At 41.6% G+C, this 16,730-nt stretch overlaps 1 protein-coding gene across 2 annotated transcripts in view; it reads right to left on the bottom strand.

Annotated features, from left to right (window-relative positions):
• The window catches only part of EVA1A (eva-1 homolog A, regulator of programmed cell death), a 202,705-nt gene that overhangs the window by 116,890 nt on the left and 69,085 nt on the right, over window positions 1–16,730 (bottom strand). For both annotated transcript variants that reach the window (XM_033053701.1, XM_033053702.1), the window contains exon 4: window positions 1,982–2,134. In XM_033053701.1, the coding sequence (XP_032909592.1) occupies window positions 1,982–2,134 (153 nt within the window). The remainder of the gene's footprint in view (window positions 1–1,981; window positions 2,135–16,730) is intronic.

Genomic DNA, 16,730 nt, shown 5'->3' with positions numbered 1-16,730 from the left:
CCAAGAGGTCCAGGCTAACCTGCCACACACATCTCTTTTGGCTTCTGCTGCCTGGCAACTGGGGGACTGCAGGAGCACATCCAGGAGCACTGGTCACCTCAGCAGACCCTGCACAGCTCAGCTGTGCTGCCAGTGCTCAGATTTGCACAGCTACAGAAGTGAGACACTGCCCACACTGCACAAATAACCTGACTGGCCTCATTCCACCTGTGGGTTTCTACTGACACCCAGCATCTGAGTATCACATTTCCAAATGCTCACTTGATGTGCTTCCATTTAACTCCTTAAGGGCACTGGATCAGCAGCTGTGAAGCCAAAGATGCTTGGATACAGCTGAACAGATCCCAGCACAGGCAGTAGCACCAGATCAAGGATTCCTGTACAGTCTCCTCTGAAGCCTTTCCCTCTCTGGGGGCAATTCCTTTGGGAAAATTCCCTCTCAGCTCTGCAGAGAATTATGACGAATGCTGAGCACAGGATTTTGTACTGTGACTGTTGCTTTCTCTGCCACAGCCTAAAATGTTCAAAGTCATTTCACATCAGCTCAAGAACAGACAGTTCCAGTGAATGTTTTTCAATTATTTATCTTTAACTCATGACTGTAAGAGACCCTGATAGTCTGAGAGTAAAGAAAATTACAGTAATTTCACGATTATAAGCCACACATCCAGGTGTTGGCAACTGTCTTGGGTTACAATACAGAGTGTGATAAAAGGTATCTATTCTATCACCATCTGTTGAGGGTGGGGCAGTGATCCTTATCTCTGCAGGAGATATTCTGCTAATGGGCCATCCATTGAAACCAGGCAGGGCATTGTTCTTTATCTTTTCACAACCCATCCTTCCTCCAGCCAGTCATTTTCTGCTCATGGCCATTGAGTCCCACTGTGGCACTGATAAAATTACTGCATCCCATTGGGAGTTGCTCCAGCCAGGGGAAAGAGCCCAACATTTCTTACCAAGATAAAAACAGAGGTTTTGGGACACTGAGGGAGCCCCTTTCTCCACTGGACTCCAGAGGAAAACCGGATTTCTCCACATCACCACTGGAGCTCCGGAGGGAAACTGCACCTTGTACAGGAGCACTGCTCCAACTGAGCCACATCTGTCACTGCAGGAGGATGCAGCCACCATGGAATGGGACTGCTGCCAACACCCTGCCTGACGGGTGTCAGGTTGTACTCTGACTGTGTCAGGGTTTGGAGTTTGTTTCTTTGTAGTACTGTATTTCTATTTTAATTTCCCTAGTAAAGAACTGTTATTCCTAATTCCCATATCTTTGCCTGAAAGCCCCTTGATTTCAAAACTATAATAATTTGGAGGGAGGGGGTTTACATTCTCCATTTCAAAGAGAAGCTCCTGCCTTTCTCAGCAGACACCTGTCCTCCAAACTAAAACAGCAACTTCTCGTTCTTTGTCCATATATAAGCTGCACCTGATTATAAGCCACACTTCCAGGTTCAGACCAAAATTTTAGTCAAAATGGTGTGGCTTATAATCGTGAAATTACTACACCTGAAGGTACTGAAAGCCAACTGTAACATGATGAAACTTAACAACTTGCTGTTTTAATGTGCTCCCTTGCTTTAACTTCAGTAAAAGTTTAAATGTAATGTCAAGGCTTCAGTGGCTGCAGATGGTACATGACATTCCCAGATAATCTGCTCCTCCATATTACAGGCAGAGGCTCAGTGGAATGAAACACCATGAAGACAGAAAATTGTACAAGAAATTCAAGGACCATCAATAACATAATCAGATGAATCTGTGAAAAGCCTGTGGAGCTAGAACATGAATCTGCACCTCAGTTTGGTGCCCATGCTGAAGCTCACTGCTGGCTGACAAGGTACCACACATCAGGAGCACCACCATGGCAGGTTGCATGTCCCAGTCCTGCTTTTCTGACCAGGATCTGTGCCAGCTCTGCTGTGATAACAATAAATGAAATCACCCTGCCCACATCAGCCATTCCCCTGCTTACCAATCATGGGCATCCCTAGGTTTTGGTATGGGCACTCCAGGCTGCCTCCTTGTGTCCTCCCAAAGATAGCAGAGTAAATGGCTATCACCATGCTCTTCTTACAGCTCAGCCTCAGCTTGTCATCTTCACAGGCTACTTTACTCTTGTATTCATCTGGAAGCAAACAAACACTTAATTACTCAGCTGATCCAAAGGTGAGCTCCCAGCAGGACAGGACCCTCTCACTTCCCCATGGGGTGAGCTCAGCAGAGGCAGCAGCAATTCTGGGACCAGGTGTGCACCTCAGCTCCCAGCACAGCCCCAGCCTTAGCACAACCCCAGCCTTAGCACTGCATTTGCACAGGAGCACTGATCTCTCCCATTACACATTCCCTCTGTGGCATTATCAACACATTTAATCAATGTATTTTAACCCAGCACATCAGCTCTGTTAAATAGACTATAATTTCATTTTGCAGACAGATAAGTGAGGAGGCATTTGAGTGTTTTTTACATGGTAATAAGGCAAGGGAAGGTAAAAGCCCATCTTTAGGAACCTATCTCATCCATGAAGCAGCCCTTTATGTACCAGGCATTTATTCAGTATCACAGCAGCTTGAATGCAAACATAATCATGTTCCATGGCTTTTTTTTCCACAGCAGTTCTTCCATGGCAGATCCAATAGAAGTTATACTGAATTTGATAATTATGGAAGCTGCTCCTGCCTGTTGCAAACACAGATAGGCAGAAGCTTGTCCCCAAATCCTTCTTGAAATAGGCACTCTTGCTCTTGTAAAGCTGGTACACACAGAACATTCACTCAGTTTACATCTCTCAAGGAGACTGGACAGTCATTTAATAAGAAATCACATGTCATTCCCTTGTCTTTACCATTATTATTTGGATTATGGGAACCTCTAGAGGTCCCTACCTACTAGAATAGGCCCTTCCCAAGTGTGCCTGCCAACACACCACAGAAAACAAAAACAGTTTTGAAAAGCTGAGTTTTTACAGCAAGGCATTTACACGTGTGAAAGAAAGAGACTAAGAAAATAGAAGTGGCATAAAGAGACTAAAAAAACTGAAGTGGCATGTCTGTAGACACTCAGGGCACAGTCAGGAACATAACCTCAACCTCCAGAGCCTCTGTAGAGTGACCTTCCACTTCCTTATGCTATTTACCATTTGAAATGTAGCCACAACAGCATCCTGATTGCTAAATGGGAAGGCTTGTGACCCATGGTTAAATCCCAAGCATGATCAGTCATTTCCTCTTGAATGCCTCTATTTGTACCAGGTCAAAGTGGTGCCACAGAGCACATGAGCACCATCCAGTGCCTGGGGCTGCCCCTGGCCCTGTGTCACCTACTGGCACAGACATGATTTTTGTCCTTCCCTTACATGGTTCTCTGTGTCTAATACCTCACACACACACACACACATATGTACCTATATATATCTATAATATATATATATATGTGAGAACTTATGCAAACTCCATATGCATAAAACTACTCAGTAATTGAGAACACTAGCTAATAATTACTTTATAAATTAACACTTAAGTCTTTAGATCATGGCATTCAGCACTTAATGTGACAGTTTTTACTATTGTAACTCTAGGTTCAATAATCATTTTTCCTTATTAGAGATTGAAGGTGATCTTTCCAAGCTGAATCCCAGAAGAATTTAGGAAGGAAGACTTCTCAGGAGGTTATTGGTTTAATCCATGTTCAAAGAAGGGCTAATTTCTACCTTAGATTAGATTTTATCAGAAGAAACTGCATGGAGAAAACAAGTATTATACCAAAATGGGCATGATCATTTAAAAAAAAAAGAAAAAAATTGAGAATAATATTACTTTTCATGCTCTTGGAAATTCCTACTTGAAGCCAAAAAATAGCCTCCTCAAAATAGCCAATTACCTGGTGATGAGAGCATCAACTGCAATGTGAAAAGCCTGATCAAAACCTTCAGTCCAGCTGAGAAGCTTAACCTTGGACCCTGTTCCAGTACATCATTTTCCTTCACACTCTGCACCTTTTTACAAAAATCTCTGAACATTTCTAGTTTTTATCCTGCTGCAGAGAAACTTTCAAACCTCTAAAATATTTAGTGAATGTGAAAACACCCTCTGATCCACCTCCCTAGATGAAGACAAAATTAAGGTCTCACTCTTTCATGGGAGAGTCTGTGCAAAGAGCAGACATCCCTCAGCAGCAGCTGTAGGGATAATCCCACAAGCACTGAGTGTATGAAACAGTGGCTGGAATCAGAAATAGAAGCTCTTTGCACCTTCAGAGTAAGTAAAGAGAGAGAAACCTCATACACTGTGAAGCCTCAATGGACTTGATCATGTCAGGTTAATTGTGGGACTTGATGATTTTAGGGGGCTTTTCTAACCCAAATAATTCTATTATTCTATGTCAATTTTATCTGTGTAGGTATTTCATCCACAATCACCATGAAAGCATCTGAAAGACAAACTGCCATAGGAATTTTGTTTCTTCTGTGAGGGAAATTAAATCAAAGCTTTAACCTGCCTATATAATAGAAAACTTAACAGGGTGTGGTAAAACTTTATCCACTTAACAGAATTTACTTTTTCCTTAGGGAAAAAACATGATTCAACCTAAAAGCACAAAGACCAAACTCTCCAATAGGACAAGTTACACATAATTTATGTTAACCCACAGTCACAGAAAAGAATACACTTGGCTGAAGTGGTTGAAATATGAAATAGGTGATTAAGTTTAGAAGAAGAATAATTTTGAAGTCTCTAATGAGAGGGTCCACTGTGAATGTCTCATTTCTTACAGGCACTAACTCGATTTCCTCTTTCAATTTGGTTATTATTACTACATCTCCCAATTAACAAGTATAACTGCTTAACTATACATCCTATGATCTCATTTAAGATCCTTAGGACATTTATGAAATTCTGCTGACCATTCAGAGCCAGGGCTTGTCATTTGGAAACTTGCCTGGGATTTAATCACGGAGAATATTGCATGAAGCACAGTAAACACTGGGCTGGACAGACATCTGCACCTTTGCTGAAGATCAGTCCAGCAGCCATGAGACAATCAACAACTTGCTCCAGTTCCTAAAGGGGCTACAAGGGAGCTGGAGAGGGACTTTTCACAAGGACATGTAGTGAAAGGACAAGGGGCAATGGCCTTAAGCTGGAGGAAGGCAGGTTTACATTGGATGTTAGGAAGAATTTCATTACTATGAGGGTAGGGAGGGGCTAGAACTGATAAGCTGTGCCTGCCCCATCCCTGGAAGTGCTCAAAGCCAGGTTGGGTAGGGCTGTGAGCAACCTGGGACACTGCAGGTTAGCATGAGATGGTCTTTAAAGTCCTTTCCACCCCAAACTGTTCTGTGATTCTGTGATCCTATGAACAACAAAACACTGCCTCTCACACTCACAGTTCTTACCCCCACAGCCACTCTGGGAAGTCATGTTCAGGGCTGATGGGGAAAGCTGCCTGATGGAAAGCTCAAGAAATCAGGCTGAGGAGGTGAACCCAAGTGCACATTCCTTGGGAACAAGGGCAGCTCATGGGTGATGTGCTCCTGGCACACTGCAGTGTGGAGTGAGAGGGCTGTGCCACCTGACACAGGTGTCACCTCCCAGTCACTGAATTCTGCCCCAGGAAACACCTCCTGGAGCTGCCAGATCCCAAGGCTCTGGCTGAGTCCAAACTGGCTCGGGCTGCAGCTGCCTGGGCAGGCACAGAGAGAAGACACTGCTCTGTTAAAAGAAAGGAATAAAGAAAGCATGAGATGCACAGTAGTACTTCAGTGTCCCAAAAGGTTTGCTTAAGCTTGACCACTGGAAAACAGGGAGTCTCAGTGTTTCTGGGCAACCTGATGGAAATCTGCATAAACAGATAAAAAGTGATTCTAGGGAGGACACAAGTCCCTGAAATTATTTTGTACTTCATAGCATTGTCACCTCCATTTTAGCCAGAATGAGCCCCTGCCAGACACTCACAGCTCCCAGGCACTGGATGACAGTAGGGAATGCAATTGATATTTAAAAAATACAGAGCTAAGCATCATCCATATAGTTACTGGTACTTCAGCCCATGATAGCCTTACATAAATATTGAAAAGAAGCGGTGCAGTGTGAGTGACATAAGAGAGCTGGGAACAAAAATGCATTTTTCTCTCTCACTCTCTCAAGCAGAACTGGCCTCCTACAATCACTCACAATCTGGTCCTAAGCCTGCTCTAACTGTTACAGTCTGGATATAATTCAGGCCAAATGCAAACATTTGTATTAGTGGGTTTCATGTTTCACCCTGAAAAATTAAACACGCTTAAATGGCCTCGGAAAGGTGGCAGTGATATTCAGCAAATGGCTTACTCCACTCTAATCCCCCATGCAGTCATTTGTAGGGCAACAGAGATTTACCATGATTAAGATATTTGCTAAGGATAATATCCCTTTTATTACTGCCTGGTTTCAGAGACACTGGCTTAAATATAACTCAGTAGAGAGAACCCAAGGAGGGAACAGCTGCAGGCTTTTCTAGGCACGTTTTTAAAGGTCATTATATGACACAATTGTAACTTAGCTTGGACAATTACAGGAAAACAATTAGAAATGTTTCTAATTGAAAAATGGTCTCCCTCAAACAGTAAAGTCAATAAGCAGACCTTTAGTAACTATTGGATGTGTACCATAATATTAACCTGTATGACCAATAGTAATTACATCTATCCACTATCTTAAGAACATTTTCACTTACAGCTCACACGAATTTTCTGAATGATCATGCTTTGGAAGCTCAAAACTAAATGTTAATTGCCTCAATCTCTGTGAGGCATAAAAGCTCCTAAAGAGATTTTGCTTCTAACAAAATGATGACATGTATTAATGCCATCTAACAAATTAATGACATGTTCACCTTGTCTAAAATGATATTTTTGAACAGAACTTGTGGAAAAAATTATGAAATTTGCTAATCGAAGTATTCATACTTCCCTTAATCAGTGCATAATAGCTGACTTTATTTCCCAGATCAAAGAGCTGGAAATACATGTAAAGAGAAATCTGTTTTCTTCACAAAATCCTAAAGGATTTATATCTTAGAACTGAGGATCTAAGAAAAGAAAGTGAATTTGTAGGAAACAGAGATGATTCTGCCCAATTCCTTATCAGGTCAGGATCATTTCCCATAGAAGACTTTCTTATCTAGGTTATAATTGTTAAATTAGCATGACTGTCCCAAGATGTCACTTCAGAACAATACTGGACACCATCTTAGCCAGTAATTTCTCTTTAACCCAATTTTTGCCTTGCTCACATTCATCCCAGCTTTGTTATATGCTCCTCCTCATGCCACCCAAAACAAAGAACATTTCTTGCCTTGAAACTCATAACTCTTCATTATATCCACCCATTCCACCATCACCTAATTCCCTTCAGCTGATAAATGACCATATTTAATTCATGGGTGCTGCCTTGTGCTGGTCTGGGAAGAAGGGCATAGGGAGAGCTCTTCCCCCCTCAGCCACTCTCTCCACAAGAACTGTGCTAATGGTGGGTGCCCCTCAATGCTTCGTGCCACCCTCCCACCAACAGCCCTGCTGAGATGCACAAGTGGAATACACAACCTTTCAACCACCAGTTAAAGTTCAACAAACTTTTACAGACACTGGAAGCCATCCCCAAATAATAAAGATGGTGATAATGCATGGGGTGAGATTTTGGTGGTTTCAGCACATACTAGGCAAAATATTTACATTGCAAAAGCCACCACATGGGAATATTTTGTGTCAGCCTAAAGAGAGAAGCCCAAGTAAGGGTTAATTATGGAAATTTGAACTTTTTACTGCGTATGCAGTCACTCCAGACCATAATTCACTGAGTCATTAAAGACAGAAAGCAGCTCTGGAGAATGTCTGGGCCAACCCTCATGTAAAGACCCAAGACAACTAGAGCAGCAGGTGGCTGAGGGCCATATCCATTCAAGTTTTTAACACCTGCAAGGATTGAGACTTCACAACTTCCTTGGGCAAGTTGTTCCAGAAATCCTGTTAGTCATGTGAGAGATGAGTATAGTGAGTACCTGTTTCCATCTCTTCTGTGGAACTAGGAAAATGAGTTTCCAAGACAGGAAACCTATTAAACACTGGGACAGACCCCTCTAAGCAGCATCCTTGAATAAGAGTGCTGTGCACAGGACTGCCTGTGAACAGCTCATCTCAGAGGTATCCATCCAGTACCCTTCCTAGTAACCTGTGACTCCTGTTTTTATATTTTCTTTTTCTCCACAATCAGCTAACTTCCAGGAACTTCTGTAATATATTGAGAATACTGTTAGGGTTAAGTAGAACCAGGTCCATCCCAAAATTAAAATAAGGGAGTGCATCTCAAAGCAGTGAGAGCAAAAGTCCCTTGGACAGCATTCACTGCTACTACACCCTGTGGAGAAGAAGACAAATGTATTAAAGAGTATTTTCTAGTTGATGCACCACTTCAAAGCTTTTCCCATGCTTCTATTCCTATGTTATATATTTACTTATTTTTCATTTCAAGCAAGTGTTTATTATTTCAGTATTTTATCCTCTTTTGCACTTTGAAACATAAAAGCAGTTTCTGGCCTTGGAGACCCTGAATGTAAATCACAGATTCATCAATTCCTAAAATGGTTTGGCTTGGAAGGGACCTTAGAGATCATCCCATTCCAACCTCCTGCCATGGGCAGGGACACCTTCCACTATCCCAAGCTGCTCACAGCCCCATCCAGCCTGGCCTTGGACACTTCCAGGAGTGGATCAGCTGCAGCTTCTCTGGGCAACCTGTGCCAGTGTCTTGGCACACCCAGTGCGAAGGATTTTTTCCTAATATCCAATCTGAACCTGCCCTCCTTTAAAGAATAGATTTAAATTAGATATGTGCTTTAAAACCATTCCCCCTCATCCTATCAGGGGACAAGTCAAAAAAGATCAGAAGTTTCTCCCAATTACAAAAGCCTACTATTTAAACCAGTTCACATTTCTATGGCTCCTTTCTTTTCTGTTTTCTTCTTATTTAACTTATGAGATTCACTTCATATCCTGAGTTCCAAAGCTTCCTCCCAATCCATGTGAACCTGCTACTAATAAGAACTTTCTGTTCATATCAGGATTTGAATAAATCCATATCAATCCAGTCAGCATTCCCTTAGGCATGGGTGGGTGAGGAAACCTTTCCAGGACAGCAAAGGTCTCCAGAGTCCTTGAGTACAGCCCTCACTATCACTCCCCCACAAGCATTTTACTGTGGGCTACCTGCCTCATTTCAAAGGAATATAAAAAGGATTTTACCTTTAATTTGGAGCATTAAAAAAAGTTAGAGTGTCACAAATTCATACATTAGCATGGAAATTTCTTTTAACGTTATTTCAGTTCAATTTCCCCTTGAGAAAATTTTTGTGAAGATGGTCTCATTTAATTTTTAAGAACTGAAGTTTGCCACCCTCAGCAGCCTGGCATGCACCTCTTACTTCTACAGGAGATAATCTGAAATTCTGAAAAGTACAATTCAGATGACAGTCCAGAATTATATTAAATAGGCAGCTTGCCAACTTCAAAAGCACCCTGAAAACCCAAGAGTGCCAAGTTTTGGAGGACTGAAACCCTTTAGACTTGTAAGAAGATTGTTCTTTGCAAACGACCTTGTCAGGTTCCTTTAAAATTACACTCCTGATGCACCCATCCAATTTGCAGTGTCTAAAAGGCACCTCTCCCCACTGTCACTTTCATTAATCTGAAGTAGTTGTCCTTTTATATTCTCTTGTGAAAAGGCTGGCAGTGCTGCAAATTAACTGCTACATTTCATTTCCAAAGTAGAGTTCAGATGCACCTAGTTGCACTTTCCTGTTGGACCAAGAGAAGTATATTGTTATCTAAGGAGGAAAAAAAAATAAAAATAAAAATATGTGCACTAAACTAAGAGATGGGAGTTAAAAATAACACCTGGGTGCCCAGAGCAAATTTAATTCTCTTTCCATTTCTTCTATTAATGAAATTGGGCTGATTTTCTGAAGCAGCTGTGACTTACTGGTGCTCTGCTGCCTAAGCCCCTGCCTCACCATTTGTTAGCCCTGCTGCCAAAGACCTGCTGGCTGAAGTTCAGTGAAATTTGACAGAAACATCGAGATGACAAACACAGTGAAGTCCCTGTACATTTTTTAAGAACTGGTAGCCAATTTCAGAAGAGAGCCAACCAAAGCTGGTTGTAATCGTTGCACTGTCCCACCAGTCAACCAGATTTACAACCTGCAAAGCAGCCAACTAATAACCTGTAAACTTGGCCAGCTATCATGGACTTAAATCTGGACTAGCTGCACCATAGGAGGCAACATGGGAAGCACAGCCAAAATTTTTGTACTCCAATGAAAAGATGGGAGTGATGCACTAAGGAAAAGCAGCTTAAAGATATATATAATGAAAAATACTTCATTAGCACCACTGCTCACAGCAGTTTTGTTCTGTTCTTCCAGTGATTCTATAAATCTGGAGTAATGCTGCTAAAGTTATTATTAAAAATAGCTGAAAGGGAGAACTTAGTCTTGAATCATTAAAACAGTCTTCTTCAGATGTTAAAATAATGGTGATAATAATTCTGACACAGGAGCATTAAAAGGATACCTGATTGATATTTTTACATGTAACCCACTGGGTTGCCTAGAGCACAGAATATGGAAAAATGAGGTCTGGTGGATTAAAAGCTAGTTCACTACTGTCCTAAATAATTAAATACACAGTATTCCCCCAATGGCTTTGTCTAAGAAGAAAAAAATGTAGCTGGGAGAAATACAGTAACCAAATTTCCAAACTTCATCATGGATGCTTTAGAAGTCCCAGTTTGCAGAGACATGAATAGGTGACAGCATCCAGTGCCTTTGAAGAAGTCAGAAAAATCAGTGTGTGAGAAGAGCTTGATACATCATTAGTAGGATAAAACACTGAAAATATCAGGAGATACCTGTTTTAAAAATGTGCAGCTAATTTGCAAACCAAGTGTAGGACAGATATTGAAAAATAATGAGGAAATGCACAGTAATTGAAAGAGTTTATTACCATGACAATACCAGAGAAGATTTACTCTTTTCTGCTTTCTTTTTCATTTTTCTCCTTTTTTTTTTATTTGAGGAGAACAATTGGTCTATATTTTCAGTCTTGAATAAGTCCATATATAGGACCTCCTGCAGAGGCACTGTATAAATTTACTTCTCTGTTCTGTGAGTCCCACACTCACAGTTTCATCTGTGGAGTCAATACAACAGATCCAAACATCCACAGAAGTCAACCTCTGCAGCATCTCAGTTTGCTTTTACAAATATGGTTTCTGGAACACACTTTTCATCTCAGTTCTTCACCAGTAGACCAGAAAATCTTGAAATCTGTCATTCAGTGCTTGCAAACCTCTACCACAGTAGCACTGTGTTGGGATTTAGATTTATGGTGTCTGTTTTTCACAACTTGGTTTCCTTGTGTTCTGGTTAATCTCAGATCACTTTGCTCCTGCCAGCAGCCAAAACCTTTTCTGATACCTGCAGGATCAGGCAGCACACAGCCTCTGCTGTCAGCACATTAAGGCACCACAGTGCCCAAGGATGGGCTGGATCTCCTGGGGAACAGGGAAGCTCCTCCTGGCACTGCTCTTAACTCACCTATCCCAGCATGAAAGACTTTCCTTGTCCTTCACTTAAAATTCATGGCTTTAAAAAGGGTATTGTTATCCCTGGTTTGTTGGGGGGTTTTTCCCAACCCCACGGAAAACTTCAATGACAATGGACAAGGAGGATCTGTAAAAGTCACAGTATATAATTTAGGCAGATTTCAGAATTTTTTTTTTAGTGGTTCACATCTGGATACTGGAGACCCGATAAGGGAATCCTTATATCTACATAATAGGAAACACCATGGTTTTCACTGACTCCTTATTATGTCAATCAGGGCTGACTGATTATGTTTGAAAGAAAAATGGGATTTTATTTTATTTTATTGTCTTGTTTTTTAACTCTCCAAGATCCAGCAATTTTCTTCACTGCAGGGGCAGGAAATTATGATTATAATAAAAATAACATAATATAATTACATTAGTGGTATCATATTTCCATTTATTATATTAGTTCATATATTGTATTAATATTGCAATCATATTTATAATTAAACTGACAACAATCCCTGCATTTGCTGACACATGTTCCTGTTAATCCTCCTCCTGGCAGTCCAGTGATTAATGTGCTAGAGACATAGGGCTGTTTGACAGCTCCTGAAAATCCCTGTGCATCAACAGCTTAAAACAATATTAATCATTAGCATTAGCATTTCTCTGGCCCCAATTGTGGGCTGATAGATCTGTCCTCTGTTGTTTACAACGTTCCTTTATTTACACCTTTTCATCACCACAGCGCTTGCCGCCTGAGGTTTTATTGCCCTTATAAATTTCCACTCCCTGCAGCACCTGAGCAGTTCTGAAGTGACACAGATAAGCAGGAGGGAGCTGGTGAGTGCAGGAGGCCAAAGGCTCCTTCTGGTGCCTCGCTGGCTGGGCCAGGGGGATGTGCCCATTAAACATCCCAGCTCCATCCTGCTGCTTTGGGAAGCCTGGCCCACCAAAAAGCAACGCAGCAAACAATGCAGTGAACTCCTCTTGCCACCAATAAACCTGTCTGATGGAGGAGATTAATGCTGTTCTGAAAGGGTTGATGACTACTGAATCACCAATCCACCCAGCACTAAAATCAATCATCAGGAATACATTTAGGTCCTTCTTTGCTCTCTTCTTAAACTTCTACAAAACCTCTGTACTTTCTATAGCCCTGTGCTCTTGCTCACAGGGTTTTACAGATTCTGTCTAGGGAATGCAAGCCTCGAGGATGTGTGATGAGATGTGGCTTTTCAGGCCATGTTCACTGAATTTAACAGAAAAGATGCAATCCCCAGCCAAACACAGCCAAGCAAAGCCCACAGGATTCAATACTGAAGGAATGGGTTGTAGGAAAATTAAAAGTTGGACAAGAGGCACTCATTGCAAGCCTAGGTGGTCCTTCCAAAATATCCTTTCTATACTTTCAGCCAATTCAGCTGAAATCTGATGAGCAGACCTGACCATTTCACCAAAAGACATGAAATCACAACACAGAGCAGGACTCTTCATCATTCTTTGACAGCTGGAATAGTTCTGGCAACACTAATGGTATTCTGCTGTTTGCACAGGTTTTGAAGTACCCCTGGCAAAAAAAAAATTACACATCCTCACCAAAAGGCAAACACTCCTGGGACACAGCATGGCAGCACTATCACTGTATGATAAAGAGCATAAATATGAAGATGACACTTTCATCAGAAGGTGATCTAATTGGAATTAATGTCTAATTGATTTTTAAATTCATGCTTTCCAGTTAAAGCTGCCTAGGAAATAAAGTTATCTGAGTTAGATTTTGGTAAAGACATCAGGATGGTCATTCCCATGTTTGAAAAAAAAAATCATTGGCTTTTCACAAGAATTAACTGGGCTTCTTACATTTTTATCTTACATTTTATCAAATCTATAGTGAAGAGAATGAAAGCCTGTTCTCCTCAAAACATGTGTCCAGTTGATTCTCAGCCCAAAGGTTTCCCAATAAATCAAAGCTACAGGTTCCACACCAGGACAACAGCAACCCCCTCACCCCATTCCCTCCTCCTAAATCCTCACAAAACTTTTGGCACTTCACCCTTTGCCAGCAAATATTTCCTTCCCAGATACATTTCTCAGAGCCTTGATGTTCCTTTCCCAAATAAGCTTTTTTATTGTTACAGAGGGATTTGATCCGAAATTGGAGCCCAGGTCACAATCCAGGCTTTCTGAAACTTCAAAGCCTTCAGGCTTACATTTGTGAATAGAAGGTAGAGCAGCAAAGTTTGGATTTACACTTTGTTACATCACTGGGATGATTAGTACAGGGGGGCTTCATATTCACCATCCTTCAATTATCACATCCAGCTGCTTCACTCAGCATTTTAAAATTTAAAAAAAATTAAAATATTGGATGTAGATTATCCCTCCCAGAGTCCTTGAAGTCATAAACTAAAGTAATAACTGCCCAAGAGAAAAGTGGGGAAATATCAATATAGCATTTTAAAGGAAGCTGCAACTTCAGTCTCTTCAGAGCTGAGAAGGAATCAGTGCATCCAGGACAGTGTGGTGATGGCAAAGGACACAAAAGAAAGGCACCATGTGGGGGTCTCATGGAGTAAGTCAAATTAATAAGGTAGGAGCCATCTCCTTTCTTGACAGCACAGCCTGGAAATGGCCACTCAGACAACACATCCCATCCTGAGCATTCCCTCTGCAGAGCAGGGCAAACGTGTAGGTCTCCATTTTGTTCAGGAGCTTTGACACTTTTGAAACAGCAAAGCCAAAAAAAATAACCAAACAATCCAAAAGCCATAATGGGCAAAGAGCTGCTGTGCAGGATGGATCCCTGCTGGTGCAATAGCCCAGAGCAGTGACCAAATCCAATAAAATCAGCTGCAGTGGTATTGTTGGGATGCAGAGAGGTGAAGTCATTTCTTCAGCACGACTTGGGCAGCCCCACAGATCCCATCCCAGCCAGGATTAGATCACACAGCCCCTCCAGAAAGTCTGGCACACAGAGCAAATATTTCCTAGCTTATAATAACACATGTGCTTACACAGTTCTCTCTGAAGTGAGGGGGATGAACAAACATTGAATTGTTTGAATAATATTGGTGAATCAAGATTTCAGTTGGAGGGAATTCATGTTAGACCAATTAAATAGTATGCCAATTCCCTCTAATTATCTGTTCCTGCAGCCCACCCGGTAATTACACTTAATGGGTCTAAATCAAATCAGCAGGTTACCTGGGAAATAATTGGATTTATGTGCAATTTTTTAATGATCCTGAAAGGTACCCTGGAGAATTAAGCCCCCTGTGTGTTCAGGGTTTGATCCTAGGCTTCAATGTACTTTGGATGTGGATCTCAGAACACATTGGCCCTGATAAATTGAATGTGCCCATTCCCTGGCACCAAAGTCCATTGGCATGGGACCACCATCCTCAATAACTTTTTAAGTTTCTAAAACAAGGTGGCCATACCCAGACTTCCCACTGGAACCCATCTCTGGCTAGTGCTAAATGCCAAACTACATCTACCAGGAGAGAACAGCTCCAGGTTTCAGTGCTGCAGCAGCACATCCCCACCTCGAGCTGCAGGGAGCCTGCAGGGGCTCTGCTGGGGCTCTGGACAGCAGGAGAATTTGCAGAGGCATCCCCCAAGGTAAGAAATACAAGCTGTGCTCTGCTGAGACCTGTACTGTGCCTTTGACCATTCCCCCAAAGGGTGGTGCACATTAGAAATACATAAGGCACACATGGTATAGAAAAATAAAATAAACACAGAATCATTGAGGTTGCAAGAGACCAAGATCATTGAGTCCAAACTTTGAACAAACACACCATGTCAACTAAAAATAAAATCTAAGCTTCTGTACACTTTGATGAACTTTGGCCCTCAAGGCACTTGGTAGTTTTAATTAAATCTCCCTTGCCCCAAACTGAGACAGAACAGAGCATTTCATTATTGACCATTTCTCATCTCCTTAAACATCCCAAAGTTTAAAATTAAAAGTGCACACATGTAGTGTATTTATTTATTTACAGACACAGAGAATTTGCAGGACTCTGAACTCCTGACACCTTAAAGCAGTTCCATGCACATATCTGAGTCCTGTAGGGGCAAGACGAGTGTCTATTAGACCCCAGATCCACCTGTTGGGGCAGAGGAGACCATGAATAGCACAAGGCTTCCAAAAAACCACACAAGCAAATTCATTTCTCACTGCTTCTAGTTAAGCATGCACTTCTCTGAACTATTTATTTTAATTTCTAGAGCAGGTGAGCTGCAACACCTCTGTACAAGTTTTCCCCACTTCCAGCAAGAGCAGTCTCTGAGGGATGAGTACAGGAGTCATCCCCTCATTGCCCTGCTCCCCAGAACCCCACCATCTGAAAAAAATCTTTGTCTTTCAGTTTCAGCATGATTTACTGTCCTCCTTGAAATTCTGCCCATGAGAAACCAAAATAGCACCTTGCCTTGTGCGTGAACCCCACACAGCAAGCGAGCATCGACAGCACTCGATTTAAACGCAGGGAATGTCAGGGAGACAAAACTGCAGTGACAGTGGCTCGAGGGGATGACTGCACCATCTCATAATTCTTCAGCAAAGGTACAAGCAAATGCCACTAACTTCAGTTTTGGTTTCTTTCAAGGAAGTTTTTCCCTTTGGATAACTACCTCTGTTCAGAGCCTTTTGAAGCTTCAGCATGACTCTGACAATGGAAGAGCTTGGGTATTCTTATTTTGTGTTAAAGATGACTTGTCCAAACTCTGCAGGCCACTTCCCAAACTGCCCCTAACACCTGTACAAGAGAAAATTCACATTACCTGGGTAGGTGTTGAACCCAAATACCTATTTCAGTGACATGATCATAACAGGCTCCCTCAAAAAGCAACAAAAACAAATAGATATCCCTATCAATTCAAGACAATTCAGACCTTAAATAGCGTCTTATCAAAGTATTTCTGTTATGTCTGCTGTTAAGAAAGACAAATTCAGAAACAGAACCCAAAAAAATTGTATTTGTCTTTTGATACATCTATGAGTTGTATCCTGTGCCAGGCAGTGAGCTCTTCACAAGGGCTCTTTGATTACAACTCTGTGTGCTCACACTTTGTGGAACAGCTCAACACTC

Source organism: Catharus ustulatus, chromosome 3 (assembly GCF_009819885.2).
Source record: "Catharus ustulatus isolate bCatUst1 chromosome 3, bCatUst1.pri.v2, whole genome shotgun sequence".
Taxonomy (NCBI): Eukaryota; Metazoa; Chordata; class Aves; order Passeriformes; family Turdidae; genus Catharus; species Catharus ustulatus.
Note: the sequence above shows the minus strand (reverse complement) of the source record. Positions and strands in the feature narration are given on the sequence as shown.